The 16990-nt window shown below is 32.7% G+C and overlaps 1 protein-coding gene across 1 annotated transcript; it reads left to right on the top strand.

Moving 5' to 3' along the window:
* Positions 1-8681: 8681 nt before the first annotated feature.
* LOC110727299 (glutaredoxin-C11-like) lies at positions 8682-9525 on the top strand. The gene has a single exon (XM_021906861.1). It carries the CDS (start codon positions 8966-8968, stop codon positions 9272-9274), a length of 309 nt encoding a protein of 102 aa, XP_021762553.1. The 5' UTR covers positions 8682-8965; the 3' UTR covers positions 9275-9525.
* Positions 9526-16990: the final 7465 nt, after the last annotated feature.

Raw genomic sequence — 16990 nt, 5'->3', positions numbered from 1 at the left:
CGAGGATAGAGAAAAAACGCAGGAACTTGGTTTCAAAAGAAATTGTTTTGTTTGACCGGGATTAATTGTGGCCATTGGATATAATTGATCCAACGGTTATAATGAGTCCTCACATATAAAAGGGTTCTCACATAAGAGATGTGGTCTCATATGATCTCATATATATATATATATATGAATATGAGGTTCCGCTGAAAACAGAGCTTATGGTGAAAACTAAAAACAAGCAATCTTAGCCATTGAATGTTCACTAGATAATCTGATGGTGTGAAACAACCCATAGGATAAGGTATATAGATTTTGATAACATTACATAAAGGTAACTATATACTAAAATAAGGTAATTATATTGATTTGACAACATTTCATTAAGGTCACTATATATAAAATTAAGGTAATTATATCAATTTGACAACATTTACACAAAGGTCACTATATACAAAAATAAGGTAACTATATCAATTTTTACAATATTTACTTAGAGGTCACTATATACAAAAATAGGGTAATTATATCAATTTTGACCACATTTACATAAAGGTCACTAATATACAAAAATAAGGTAACTATATCAATTTTGACCACATTTATACAGAGGCCACTATATATAAAAATAACAAATGTCACTATATATAAAAATAAGGTAATTATATCAATTTTGACAACATTGACCACATTTATATAGAAGTCACTATTTACAAAAATAAGGTAACTATCATCAGATAATTTCTTCTGCTCCTCCTTATCATCAGATAACTTCTCCTGCTGCTCCTTATCATAAGATAACTTCTGCTGCTCATTAACATCTGATGCTTTCTCCTGCTGCTCCTTGTCATCTGAGCCTTTCTCCTGTTGTCCTTTATCCTCTGATTGTCCCTTCTGAGTAACACTTGGGGAAGAAATCTTTTCCTGATGAATTAGGCCTTCGTCAATAATGGAGCTGCTCAATTTTTTGATAAACTCATACAAGGCCTCTACTTCACTCTCTATGACTGCAGACAAAGAAGTCATCACTGATATATGAAAGGTGATTCGTATTAATCAACAGAGGTTTCCACAAAATCAAAACAAGTATTTGAAAGGTAAGCAGTATTTTGGGATATGATGCACACTCACAATTTTACTCCTTGCTAATAGCTAGGCTATTCCTCATTATTCAGCACCATTTGGTCTTCTAGGATAAACAATTTTTGGAATTTGGCAAGTGCTTATCTATTCAACTTTGGCACTTTATAATATGGTAGTTTATTGAAACTTCTAAGTAGAAGATTTCAAAATATACTAGATATATTGGCTAATCTGCATAGCAAATCATGAATGCTTCGAAGCTGAAACAACAATATCAACTTACAAATTCCCATGAACCTAGAATTCTGATTTCAACCCATATATTCCCCAAATTAACCACAACAAAGTATAAATAATGCAAGAATAAAACAAAATTCATAATAATGAAACACATGCAACCGAAAAAATCATAATCGAACACAAAACCATAATCGAAAAAATTGAAAAGATCATAATGGAACACAATCATTAAGCCATAAAACACTGTTGGACAATCGAAATAAAAGACCTAGAAATTAATGTAGATAAAAGAATTTCTTACGATGAAATTAAGTCGAATTTTAACGTAATCACACTCATATGAAACGCAACAATAACCAATTCACAGTTTTCCTACATTAAAGACAGATATATGCAGCAACAAATTCTTGAAATAATAACAATATAACCACATCCAAACAGACAAAATAACCTAAATTCACATAGATATATTCACATCCAAACAGAAAAATTAACCTAATTGACAGAAATATTAGTAAATTTCAACTAAATTAAACAAAATAAACAATGCAAAAATCATACGATTAAGCAATTTACATTTTGCAATCCCTAATCATAATTTGTACACAGTCGACTACAGTTTTGAGCATAAGCACAACCAATTTTAATTGAAATGCAATTCATAAACTACCAAATTTTAATCATAATTGCAAATAAATATACAACAATTTGGAATCTGAAAAAATTGAAACATAACATTGTGAATCTAAAATATTAACAGGCCGGAAAAATTGAATGCTTGACTTGACAAAATTCGCATGCTATACAACAAATTTTGAATCCAAACAACAATTTTTATTTCATAACAAAAACATTCGAGCAATTAACTAGCAATAAACCCTAGATTGTGAAATTGATAGTTGATAATTTAAGAAATACTACATGAGAAGCCGCTTCAATGGAGTAGAAAGCTCGAAGTCGCTTCAATGGAGGATCGAGAAAGCTCAAACTCGCTTCAATGGAGGAGAAAGCTCAAAACTCGCTTCAATGGGATGAATATTCAACGACGAAAATGACTAACTCACATAATAGATTGTTGATTGAGAAATTGATGAAGAACCGAAGAAATTGTAGCTGGATTTCCAAAGTTAACATGAATTTTGGAAGAAGATTAGAGAAATTAAGAGAGAGAAGGTAGGAAATAGAAGAGAGAGGAGAGAGAAAATAATTGGCATGCATCTAATCTCAGTCGTTGGATCTAAATAATTGGCATGCATCTAATCTCAACCATTGATCATGTGAGAACACATCCCTTATGTGAGAACCCCAACTTATGTGAGAACAACTTACAACCATTGGATTTAATTAGATCCAACGCTCTAAACTCTACCCGGTTTGAGTAATGGCACTTTTTGTAAATAAAATAACTTTCTAAGTTGTATATAAGAAACTTTATAAAAATTAGTCTAGCTTATTCTCTCTCTAAAATTGTTGCAGCTAATTCTTTTTCTCTCTCTCTATCTGATGTCCGCTTTCTTTTCTAGAAATTCAGCTAGCTTTCCCCTTTCTCTCTCTTCTCTCCCATAGATCTTCGATTGTAATGCCTCAATATCATCAATTTTCAGCTTGAATCTTCAACTATTTTGTTAGGTCTGTAATAATTACTTATAATTCGATTTTTGGCTTCAATCTTTAAATATTGTTAGCTTATAATATTTTTCAATTTCACTTTAAACCTTACAAATCGTGAATTTCTAAATTGATTCAGCACAAGCTCCCAACAACGAATCTGAATTTCTTACCTATGAACGAAGAATGGAAGTAACAATTTATTGATTTTTATTTTGTAGCATTTTTACTTGTCAACACAATCAATTTATTGATTTTTTTCGATTTTTTTTTCACTGAGCAATTGAAGAATTGTGTAATGTATTTCTTTAGTATTATGGAACTCTAGAAGTAAAATACGTTAATTACAATTTCTGTAAATTTTTTTATTTAGCATGATTTTAAATAGGATTTTTTTGGTTTTATTGACAACAAATCATGAATTGCTTTTGTTTTTTCCAATTATTTATTTGCTCATTTTATTTTACTTTGCTCATTTTATTTCAGTTTGCTAATTTGAATTCAGTTTCTATGATAAATTCCTGAACTTGTCATCCGACTTAAAAACTTTTTGTGTACACTAATATTATTTTTGATAATCATTAAACATGAATGGCCTATGATGATTCCTGAACATTTCATATGAAATGGCATTGGTGTGTCTTGAGTTGGTGTAATTAGTGAAAAAATCATGTATAAACTTTGATGTTATTAGTGTAATATTAGATCAATTAGATGTTATTTTGTTGGATACATGTAGTTTCCATGTGTTGGTCAGATTTTTGGAGTAAATGCCTTATGGAAATTGGATTGGTTTTAAGTTGAAGATTAGGGAGTATGCACTTTTTCTAGAGCGAATTAACATTGTCCTGGCCTAATTTTGGCTCGGTTTAAGTGGATGTTTCTAAGCCAAAGTTGAAGAGTGTTAAGAAATATGCATAGAGGGATGTTGTCTAAGCCATCTAGAAAATTGTCTGTTACCTGAGCAAGTCTTGTTTGTAGGAGATATCAGTTCTATATGTTCTGACATAACCGCTAGTCAATGCAATAACCAGAAACTATCATCATCTTCCTACATATTAGGGCCCATGATGTTAGTTAGCTTTTCAAAAAATTGATATTAATTCTTTAACCCATTCAAATGCTCATTTATCAAATGAGCAAATTCTTTGCTCATTTGTCAAATGAGCAAATAATTTTTGCTATTTTGTCAAATGAGCAAACAATTACTTGCTCATTTGTCAACTTACAGATCATGTTCCTCTCATCTGAGTATCATAAATGTCCTTTTCTGAGGGATTTGAACCCTCCGTGCTTTGATAGTTGCAAATACTAAAATACTTATTTGCTCATTTGTAAAATGAGCAAATAATTATCAGCTCATTTGTAAAATGAGCAAATAATTATCAGCTCATTTGTTAAATGAGCAAATACAATTGGTACCTTTTATGCCTTGTGATTCAATGGTTCAATGATTCAAATGAGCAAATACAATTGATATCTTTTCAAAGGTTCTCAAATGAGCAAATGTGACACACACTCCACCAAACTCGGAATATTTGGAAGAGTGGCTGCATCACTGCATGTATAGTTGATTTTGGGATCTTTTTTATTCATAGCTGTTGTGAACCATATTGGGCTGTATTTTTTTTTTTTTTTTTTTTACTTCTAAGGTTTTATACCCATACCCAGCTTGAACCTACATAAGGGCACAATAAGTAGTAAGACTGTCAATGACCCGATCCAAAAACGACCTGACCACAACATTTTTGAATCTTTAGCTTTCTTGGCAAAAAGTTTCCTCTCGATATCCTTTGGTATGGTCTCCTCCACCACCTTTGGTACCGTAATGATGAATTCAGTAACAAATACACCTTTTATCTTGGGATTTTCTTCTAGGTACTTGTACACACTCTGGGTCAAAAGTACAGACATCTATGAATTCAAGGAAAGATTCTAAACTCTTCTTTCTTCCTCATAAAATGGTGAGATTAATGAGGTTTTGTGTGAAAGTTAAAAACTAATGAACAACTATTCTTCGGACTTTAGTTGCGACTTAGGCTAAAATTTGTGAGCATCTTGTTGATATGCATGCATGAAGCCATTACTGATCTTTTGTACAATTACCAATTCAGAATATAGAGTGTAATTGGGTAATTATTTTAGTCATTTAATAAATGAGCAAATAATTATTTCATTTTATTGCTTCATTTTTTTCTCTTTCTCCTTACACTTCTGATTTGTTTGCAAGTCATAATCATTGAAAAACTTCGTTCGAAGTATAGCTTCTCAATTATTCCAAGTGAAGTAAATACTGTTGAATCTGATAATTAAATTGTTCAAAAGAAAAATAAAGCAGAAGAAAGCTAGTGTTACAACTGAACAAAGCTAGTTGTCAGTGATATTATATAAACAACATCACCAAGGGGCAGCAATCCAAGAGCATTCAAGGGAGAGAATTGAAGATTGAAGTTGATAAGATAAGTTGACTTTAGGAAGAATTACATTTTGGCAATTATTGTATATAGGGGAAGGAAGGCAGATAAGAAGGTTAGGAAATTGTTATAATGTTCTTAGGATTTGTATAAAACAATATTAGTATTAGTTTTTATGATGTTCTCGATGGGACAAATGTGTTTGCCCTATACAATTTCAACTTAGATAATTCCATAATGATCAAATTTGACAAATGTGTTTGTGTTAATATTGTTCTTATAATCCTTGGTATGTTAATGCATGGTAAAAATTTTCTAAAAGTTAATCTTTCTTCATTGATATTTACAAAAAATTACAGGTTATATAATTGCAAAACAATTCTTTGCTCATTTATCAAATGAGCAAACTATTTAATGCACATTTGTTAAATGAGCAAATAATTCTTGCTCATTTTGTCACAAATTAATATTTATTATTTACTAATTTGTCAAATGAGCAAATAATTCTTTGCTTAATTTTTTTACTCAATAAATAACCTTTCTCTGCCTCTGCTTGTAGAATAGAATAGGTACAATTCTTTGCTCATTTGTTAAATGAGCAACCAATTCTTTGCTCATTTGTCAAATGAGCAAATAATTTTTGCTAATTTATCAAATGAGCAAACAATTATTTGCTCATTTGTCAACTTACAAGCCATGTTCCTCTCATCTGAGTATCATACATGTCCTTTTCTGAGGGAATTGAACCTTTCATGCTTTGATATTTGCAAATACTACAATACTTATTTGCTCATTTTTCAAATGAGCAAATACAATTGATACATTCTATTCCTTCTGCATATACAATTGATACATTTTCCGAGGTTCTCAAATGAGCAAATGTCACACACAGTCCACCAAACTCAGAATCGGACGATACAAAATTAAAAATCAAATGAACAATGAATAAACAAGAATTTGTCAAATGAACAAACAATTCTTTAAGAAATATCAATTCAAAAATCTTCGCAACAGTAAATTGATGTTTAATAAAAATAAAAAATATCATATGTGCTAAAAATATTCTAAATACTAAATTAAATATTCAACAAATATTTGATAGATCAAATATGCTAAAAATATTAAATCAAATATGTATCTAAAAGTATCACTATACTTTCTTTGGACAATTTCTAATATCATGATGACTCAATTCCCTACAACCTCTGCATAATCTCTTCTGCTACTGTAGAAGAAACTAAACCTCTGCATAACAAAGGTGATACTTTAGGAGAAACTACTACTGTAGGAGTAACTAGCACATTGCCATTGGCATTAGAATCACTATTAAGTTGTTCGTTGTTGCTAATCATTTCTGCAGAGAAATACAAAAAACAAGTCAATAACATAGTAAAATAGAAAATATAGCTTTAATTATATTTGCTCATTTTTTTTTATATTTGCTCATTCTAACTTTATTTTGCTTAATAACAAGTCAAGTACACAATTAAATAGTAATTATATTTGCTCATTTTAATTCTGTTTGCTCATTTTGATTATATTTGCTCATTTTAATTCTATTTTTGCTTATAGTTCTGTTTGCTCATTTTAATTATATATGCTCATTTTACACACCTTCAATTGAAATGATCAAATTTATAACATTAATGTTAAATAAAAAAATTCAATAGGAAAATAAACAAGCAATACAATTTTTTTTTTTATTAAAATCTTAAATTGAGACTACTCAATGATCATATTACTCATATAATTCTGTTTGCTCATTATAAATTTTCTATATTACTACACATATTTAGGTTTGCTCATTTTCAAATTATTTGCTCATTTTATAATTTTTTTTAAGTGCAAATGATTAAGAACATTCAACTGGACAAAATATGAACATAATTAGAGCATTCAATTGTAAATTTATTTGAAAATTGAAAATTCTCATATAGTAAGATTAACATGCAATTCAATAGTTCTCAAATACTCAAATCGAAAATTTCTCATTGAATTTTAACGAAAATAATCCAACATTTTAACGAAAATAATCCAAAATTTTAACAAAAATAATTTATGTAATTTCGAAAATAACCAGAGCAGAACAATTTGAAATTCACAAACACTAAGATTAACATGCAATTGAAAAATATTTTGTAAATTTTGATGCTAAGACTAAACTAAGATCATTAAATTTACAAAACTAAGAGAAATATAGACCTTAATAATCGATGGAAATTGGTACTTGTGAACAAGAAGAGGAGAGAGAAATTGTCGAGTTTGAGATTTTAATTAGATGCCATTGATAAAACCTTGAAGCTTCATGGTGGAGACAGAACAGAGCAGAAAGTGCGAACAAGAGCAAACAATTAAACGTGGTTGTTAGGGAAGGGTTATATCATTAATCTTAGTTGTTGGATTTAATACAATCTGATAGTTGAGATTTGTTCTCACATAAGGGATGAGTTTTCACATAAAGGGTGGTTCTCACTGGATCCCAACCCAATATATATATATATATATATATATATATATATATATATATATATATATATATATATATATATAAAATTTTAAAAAACAAAAAAACAGAAAATTACAACGATCCCAAACGAACCCTTAATTTTGGTTTTACATTGAATAATTTGAAAGAAAAAAGCGTGCAAGGAATTTCACTAAACAAATTGAATAATTATGAATATTTATTATTGATAAAGTACATGCATATTTATTATTTAAATTATCGCACCCTTTACGAGTATAATAGGCTAGTTAAGTTTTAATAAATAAAACCTCAGTCTTAATTTTTTATAATTACTTTTGATAAACAAAATTTCGTTATTTTTTAAAATTTTCACTTTTAATTAACCCCAACTTTCTTTAAATTTTGAATCAAATTTAATCAATTCAACGTCACAATTCATTTTTATTTGTTATTTTAACTTGTGCAAACATGTCAAACTTTTTGCATCGTGTAACACAAAATCGTAACGTAAAGACATAACCCTTCCCCTTTGGTTTGAATCGACTGCCTCAACTCTTATTAATCCGGATTTACATTGATTTTAATGAAAAAAAAAATTCAAATCTAAAGACAATCAATGATCATCTATCATTAATACTTCAAAAGCGATTTCAAAATACTAGTTTATGTGTATTTTTTTTTAGAGACTAATCTTTCAAATACTATAAAAACAGTGGAAAATAATAGTGTAGTACTACCTCGAAGGCCATCTCAAAATATCTAGACATCTCAAAATAGTTCATGTGACTAATATAATCCGAGTAGACGCAATAAACTGTTTTGAAGATTCTATTTCATCAGTGATCATCTAGTACTACTTCAAAGGCCTAAAGGGGCCATGCATATGTAAATGTCTTCTTATCCATATCCATATATTCTCTTGCAAGAATTTCTTCCTTTACATCTTTTCCAATTATATTAGTACAATTATTCAACATTTGTTCTCCTTTTTTTTTTTTTTTTATTAAAAAAAATACAATCCATTTATCTATCCATCCCTATAAATTGGCTATCAAAACTCAATTCTACACATTTTCTACTAACCAAGTAAATACATTCAAGTGTTTTCAACTCTCAACTTCCCTTCAAAAAAAAAAACCTCAACTCATCTACTTTCAAAGAAAATATAATGGATAGAGTAAATGAGCTAGCAAAATCCAAGGCAGCTGTAATTTTCACAAAGAGCTCAGACTGTATGAGTCATAGCATCAAGTCCCTCTTCTACGAGCTCGGAGCTAGCCCGGCAGTGTACGAAATAGACCGTGATCCTAGAGGTCGTGAGCTCGAGATGGCATTGCAGAGACTAGGGTGTAAGCCTACAGTCCCTGCAATCTTCATCGGTGGCATGTTCGTGGGATCGGCCAAGGACGTTCTTGCTGCCCATCTCACTGGTTCTCTTAAAGACATGCTCATTGCTGCTAAAGCTATTTGGTTTTAGCAATATAAACATCCAAAAACAAGGATGTATATAAGTACTTTTTTTTTTTTCCCTTTTCTTTTTTGGTTTTAATGGAGGAAATTTATGGCCTCCAGTTTAAAAAGAGCTGAGCTAGCGCAGTGCAGCATTCTTTGAGGGCTTTTCGTTTTTTGTAAGGCCTTGATATGTAGCTGCATTTTGTGAATAACATTGTAATGTAACAAAAAGAGAATTATGAAGTAAGGCTTCAGAGATGTTCTCTGTCTCGTATATTTGTGTGTTCTTTATCGTTATTTTTCCATCTAATTTTGTACATGACTATGTTTTTCCTCATATATAACGTGAATTCACAGTCAAAGTTGATGAACTTTGACTCTAAAAAATATATGAGGCAAACAATTAGGGACGGAGGAGGAGGAGGCAAGATACGGAGATTCTATTTCAGGTGGATATTGTATGATTAGGTATAACATTAGGAAGAAGTCAAAATTCTAACTGAATAACCTGCAGTCTATGTCACAGAGATGGGAACGAAAATCTGCCACTGGGTGACAGGGTACTGTCAGACTCGGCTATTTTAAATTAAGAGTTTCAATGTTTTTGGTCAAGAATGAAGGGCTGGAGTATATATACCCATGCATGTTAGAGTGTAGAGAATCATACATGAGTAATTAAAATGAAATAAAAATGTCTGAAAGGTAAACGAGAACTTCTTAGCCTCTAGTATTGCTTGTAATTATTGACGAGTAAAAAAAAATCTATTGATATGAAACAAAGCCTGAATTTTAGTAGGTAGCAAAAAGAGTATTTTGGTATAGAATGCTTATCAATTAAGCTTAATTTAACACTAACAAGATTTATCATCAAACTAAAATATATAAGGTTACATTTTTTTTTTTTTTTTTATTTTTACAAAACGTATTTCGTTTGATTTCCGTTCTTATGAATTGATGATGCATGGCCAAATTGACAGGCAGGGTAATTCAATAGGATTATTTGTGTATCTACTTCTATTTTGTGAGGAAAATAAACCGATAAATGTTTACCAAATCCGAAATTTTAAGGAATATAAGACGAAAATATTGACACGTATCTCATAATGACTTATTATGCAATTTCATCTAAAAATGACTTCTACTTTTTCATACGATGAATTTTGTTTGACACATATATACAAGATGACTTTCTAAGATAGATGAGGTGACTATTATTCATTAATAGGGGGGCCTATACTAGATCGAGTGGTAAATTACATTTCTTCTAAAACGTACACGTGTCTTATTTTAGAATTTCTATCTCCGATGTATCTTATAGATGATTACTTAATCTACGGACTAATATGTAAGTTGTGACTTGTAAATACATGGAAAAGCGGGTAGAGTATCCTGATTCACTAGACAAAGAATATATTGTACTGTATTTATGCATCAAATGCATGTCCTATAGGTTTTCTTAATTATGTTTTCTAAAAAAGCAATTCAGAGAGATATTTGCACTCTTTATATAAGCATTTTAAGGCTTATCTAGAATCCTTTGCTGATACTAATCCTGGGATTATTTATAGTCCTCAGGTCGATCAGATCATGTGCTTGGACGACTGTTTCGTGTAATATTATTGTTTCGATCTCCAACCAGGCCGCGACAGCATAAGTGACTACAGATCAGAAAGGAGAATATTTAGCCATATATGATTCTTGATTGGAGCATTATAGGTTAAAGCTTTCGCGCTAAGACAGTGGATGGCTCTTGTTAATCTATGTGTTCCACTTTGTTAGACGTAGGACCAAAAATGTGTTATAATACTATAGTTTAAATATAGGATAAGAACACATAGATTCTTCAGCAATTGCTATACTGTGAGTTGTGACAGGTATCATTTCCAAAAGTGACCTTTTTCAGTAATAAGATGAATGAAGCTTCTTCATTACAAATTAGAATTTGGAACTTATAGAATATGAAAAATGTAATGTATGTTAGAAAAGAATTAATGAAGGTTAGTTTAATACATTAACTTGAAGAGCATAATATATCATATTTGATTTTGTTACTTCTATGAGTTTATTAATGTACTGATCACAGAGTAACAAAGGCGTGAAATATTTATTCAAAGGGACGGTTTGAGCAGGATCGTTGTAGGAGAAGGTGCACCAAAGGAGAAAACCCGCAATAACAACAGTAACAGAAACAGATAATTTGCTCTGCACAAATCCAACAGATTGTATCTATCTTAACTCGGTTAGGGAAGGGCTTGAACATCCTAGCAAGAAATAAAATCTGAGAGACGAAAAGTGATGCAGACATAAGCCAGTGAAATACTGACATTCTACAAGTGGGAATGCACTAACAGTTATCCACTATTCCTAATTTTACAAGTAGATGCCAGTATGCCAATTTCGCCCGCTATTATACAGGAAAAGTTGAATCTCATTTTGTATGGGAATTTTACTTGTCTCCTAGATGATCGGTAGTGAAATGGACAGGCAAAAATAGTTCAGATTCTATACCTTCAGAAAGCATATTGACTTTTTTTGTGTTTGCGTTTGTGTTTGGGATTTTTTTTCTCAATGATTCAATGAATATCGACTCCTAAGGCTGTGTTTGGGTTAGAAGACATTGACCAAGAAAGTGGTTTTAATTTTGTAGGGAATTTTTCAAACCCAACTTTGAGCCCACTGTGATCATGCTTTTAAGCATGGTAGCGTCCAAAGGGAAAGAAGCTAGAGATAAAAGAGTCGCCAACAAGTTTTAGGAACTTGTAAATCGTTCACGAGTGTGAAGGTTACACCCCATTCACGATCACGGAGATCACTAACTCCATATTAGTCTGGAAACATGACTGGATATTTGGGGATGATGGTACGAATCCAACCTAAAAGAGATTGAACCCACCCTAAATCGGCATCTACTTAATTCTTATGATATTCATGTGCGCTTTACGATCAACATACATACAACAAGTTAGCCCAAAACTTGTTTAATATATGTTGGTTATTATTAATGCACAAATAAATCTATTATTGATAACCACTTGAATTAAAATCATATTAACCTAAAATCAAATTATTAATTATCTTATTAGGCATGATTTCAAGTACAAAATCCCTTTTAAGCCTGCAAAAAGGCGCGTGATCAAGCAATAACTATAAAACATGAATAATCAAGCAACGTATAATTGACACAACAATCATCATCATAATAATATCATCAAAACATGATCAGAACAATATTAGCAAGATCCTAGGCATGATACTAAACGGATTAATAACAAATCCTAGCATGTCACTAAATAAAAACATAATCAAAGCATTAGGCTAAACATGATACTAGAAATCAACATGATATTAGAAATATTAGTTAACACCATAAATATGATACTAGGAATCAAAAGAAACATCCTAACATGATTTTTATATCGAAAGAAAACTAAGAAATCGAATTACTTAAGTTGATGTCTCGTACCTCTTTCTATCAAAACAATACATACGTTATTAACTTCAACAAATATTAAATCAAATAAACCAAATAAAACAAATAAGAATTGAAATATAGCTTAGGGACCAAACCCTCAGAACTATCAACCTTTCACGTCGAGATCGAAGGCAGCGTTGAGATTAGCTAGGAGTATTCAAGGCTCATGAAGGAGGTATGGTGTTGGGATGTTAGGCTAAGGCTAGAAATCAAGAAAAAAGAGAGAAAGAGAGAATATGCTTTAGCTTAGTGAGAGGATTAGATGATGATTGTTGGTGAATCAAAATGGGGTGAAATGAACTCTATTTTTAGGGAAAGAAGGGTCAAAGGGTTAGAAAAAGAGTTAGAATTAGAACCAAAGTAAAACAGGTTCCATCGCGGCATGACAGGCTTATCGCGGCACGACAGCCCTGTCGCGACGCGATGGTGCTGTCGCTCAACGATGGTTTTTGAAAAGATTGAATTCGTACCGAATCCGATTTCTAATTGAATTGGGTTAATCAAATTTCCGAACATATTCTAATTTGACCGGGATTAGGATCATTAAAAAACAGATGTTTTATCTGATGTAAAATTCTTAAATCTATATCTTTTCGAAAAATAGGATAAATTAGAACCTCCTAGAGGATTCTAGAAGCTAATAATAAAACCTAAGGGATTTAGGATTGAAAACAACCTTCAAAAGGATTCTAGAAGCTTAGAATAAAACATAATTGGTTTAGGAATGAGATTAAGGTTAATGGACTCTCCACATACTCATTGGGTTGTAGGTAAGGCTTGGTTCGGGCTCGGTTTAGTATTTTGGCCATAACTTCTTTGTTATATATAAGTCGGATTTGGGCTTATAATATATCGTTGGAAAGCTCTTTTCAAGCCTCATCCAACTATAAAATAATTGGACCAGGATCATGGACCAGAATAGACTAGTTTGGATGTTTTATAAAGAGGACATGAAATGAATGATTTTGGTCTAAAACATTTTAGGAAAGGTTAGAAATGGTTAAGGCTAAAGGGAAATTCACGAGACTCTTCAACTCTTCACCTAACTCGATAATCAAAGACGTGAAAGGTACCTAGCACTGGGTTTGGTTTTCGGGGAGACACAATCAGGTGTTTACAAAAGCCCCCACTTTTACTGAGTTTGGAGAAACGTAAGTTTCAAAAACGAAAGTCAAAGTAAGTTGATAGGGACGGAGAATGATTCAGAACGTTTTGCGATCCTAAAATCATCCTTTTTTAACGCCGATACTTGCAGAAAAGCGTTAGTTCTACAAATAAAGGAGTTAAGGGGAAAGAAACACGTATCTAACACCGGTGCATGGCAACAATCACATTTAGTAGTTTTCTATGCCTCGAGAAATCCACCGGATGATAATTTTCCACGCCTCATGAATTCTATCGTGAACCACTACGCCTCGAGCGATCTACTGGATGATGATCTTCCACGCCTCGGGAATTTTGTCATGAATCACTATGCCTAGAGAGATCCATTGGATGATGATCTTCCACGCCTCGGGAATTCTATCGTGAACCACTACGCCTCGAGCGATCCACTAGATGATGATCTTCCACGCCTCGGGAAGACTGATATGAGATAGTTTCCACACCTTGGGAACTCTATCGTGAGCTTCTACGCCTCGAGCAACTCACAAGTGAAAGGTGACAAGTTTCCATGCCTCGGGCAGCATGTCGTAGACTCCTACGCCTCGAGCAGCCTATTGAATGATGATTTTCCACGCCCTGGGAAGATTAATATGAGATAGTTTCCACGCCTCGAGAACCCTATCGTGAGCTCCTGCGCCTCGAGAAACTCACAAGTGAAATTCCATACTCCGGGAATAACATTAAGTATCCACGCCTTGGGACACAATCTCCGACTTCTGCTCCTTGAGAAATGTGTAACGATCTACAATTTTCCTCTCCTCGGGAAAAACTTGTTTGATAAAAATTACAGGTCTCTACGCCTCAAGAAACTTGCAACGTGACCGCGCCTTGGGACACAATCAATTTTGTTGAATCAAAGTTGACAACCTCCACATTGTCAGGGAGCGCTGTCGAAGATCAACTACGACTTGAGCCGTCTTCTCAAATCAAGGTGACAACCTCCACATCTTAGGGAATGTCGTCAAAGATTACTTCGCCTTGAGTCGTTTTCTCAAATCTTCTCGTCTTCACGCTTTGAAAGTGATAGTTTCTCTTGCCATGGAAAACTTATCATAAAACCTTACTCTTTAAGATTTTACCGAGTTCAAATTAACTTCCGTAGAAATATTCCTTCTTAAGAATTTTGTGATTATAATCAATCACTACTCAAATGTTCTTAAACAATACTCAAATGTGTTTAATCAATAGGTAATCAATAATGTGATCGTCATCGGACTAATCATCAATCAAATCAAGATCTTTGGTAAATTGCACATCACGAGACTTAAGGAAGAACAATTCGCGCATCACGAGACTTTGCTGTTGTTTGCGTTTTTTCGTTCATTTGTGCTCAATCAAATTTCCTCAAATCTTCTGTAAAGGTTTCTCGCCCGCTAGGGACTTAGTGTACCTGCATCTGTATTTTCGACTATAGGACTTTGCTCATATTTATAGTTTCTTGAGGTTGACCCAAGGCTTGGTGTACTCGACTCTTTGTGTGACTCATCATACTCAACTCAACTTAATGTATTTTGAAACGTGTGTGCAAACTCAACTCAATGTAGTATGACTTGACATGACTCAATGTGCATGACTCGTGCGTGATTTGTGTTGTGATTGTGCTCGTGCAACTCGAAAATGTAGAAACAGTAAAATTTTTCTATCATTTATGTGGAGGGTACTGATTTTCTCCCAAAAAGAAAGACATGAAAAGGAAAAGAGGTAGAAGGTAGGTGAAAAGTGAAATATAAAAAAGGGTGAAGTTTAATTTTCGAACTTCCTCAAGATGAATCAAGCAAGCGATTGTGCATGTTGTTTGTGAGTTTAATCTAGTAGTGTATGCGTTGATGTTGTATATCATGGTGCAAGGATTGTAGCATCCTAGACTATCCCTGTTGATGACTCGATAATGAAAGTATTTGGGTAACTTAGGCGCGGAGGCTAAGTACTTCATACTTTGTGATTTGATGATGATTATGATAATGAGTGATTTAAGATGACAAGGCATGCTTCAGGGTTGTATCAAGATTTCATGACAAAAGGTTCCTAAGGGAAGGATTATTTGTCTATGTATGTGTGATGTGTGTGAAAGTGACACTAAAGTTAGGCTGCAAAGGCTAAGGGTGTGGAAAAATATTTTGAGAAGAATCAAATGATGGTGACTCTAAGGCTGGGTAGGCTAATGAAGTATGGATCAAGCCCCCAAGTCTAGCTCTAAATGGATAAGGATGAGCATTGGAGATCCCTTGATATGATCATGATGTGATCATGAGTAAATGCATTTTTATTACGGCCGCACCTCAATGTAAGGTTGCCTATGTATCCATTAGGAATTAGGCCGAACGTAGCTCTAGCCAAACCTCGCACAAGTGTGTGTACACCTCAAAGAGGACTTTAAAGGGTAATAATGGGGTTAGGCTAAAGGTTTGAAGAAGAAGGGATAAAGGCTAAAGACTCAAAATAAGCCCCCAAGGTGTGCAACCTTGCATTTGAATCTTGGTATTTGTATGCTTGAGGTTTTCTCACTTTTGAACTCTCTTTTATTTGTTTTTGCATTTGAAATTTGTTTTTGAATCTTTTAAGATAAGTGTGGGCAATCCCGATCATGCGGTCTATCACTCACTTGGCTTTTATGTTTCTCAGGCACGGTGCCGAACACTCAATAAGAGACGTAATCTGAGACATGTTCATGTCAAAGACATTGGAACATTTGCCCTTTTTGCACACTTTTATTGTTTTTTTTTTCCTTTTTGAACTTTCGAAATTTTGGGAAAATCACTCAAGCTTTCTCTCTTGGCTTTAAAAATTGCATAAGTTGCACACCATCCCATCCCAAGGTTAGGTAGATATGGGTTGAAAAAAGAAAGGTCATTCATTAGACGAGGCTCAAAGTGGCTTATCAAGAAAGGACTGTGTAATGAATGAAAAGGGTAAAGGTGATATGATGTGGCTACAAGGGGTGTCTTAAATCATTGGTATACCTTATGCTTAGTTTGGCGATGATATTTTTTTTTTTAATTTTTTTTTTCCTGGAAATGCAATGATCATATGCAAGGAAAGAAATGCTCATTTTATTGAAATGGAAAGGTTGAAAACAAACTCATAAAATAAATCTATGAAATGATG

The sequence above is a fragment of the Chenopodium quinoa genome, unplaced genomic scaffold, assembly GCF_001683475.1.
Source record: "Chenopodium quinoa cultivar QQ74 unplaced genomic scaffold, ASM168347v1, whole genome shotgun sequence".
Lineage (NCBI taxonomy): Eukaryota > Viridiplantae > Streptophyta > Magnoliopsida > Caryophyllales > Amaranthaceae > Chenopodium > Chenopodium quinoa.
This window is presented reverse-complemented; position numbering and strand designations above follow the sequence as displayed.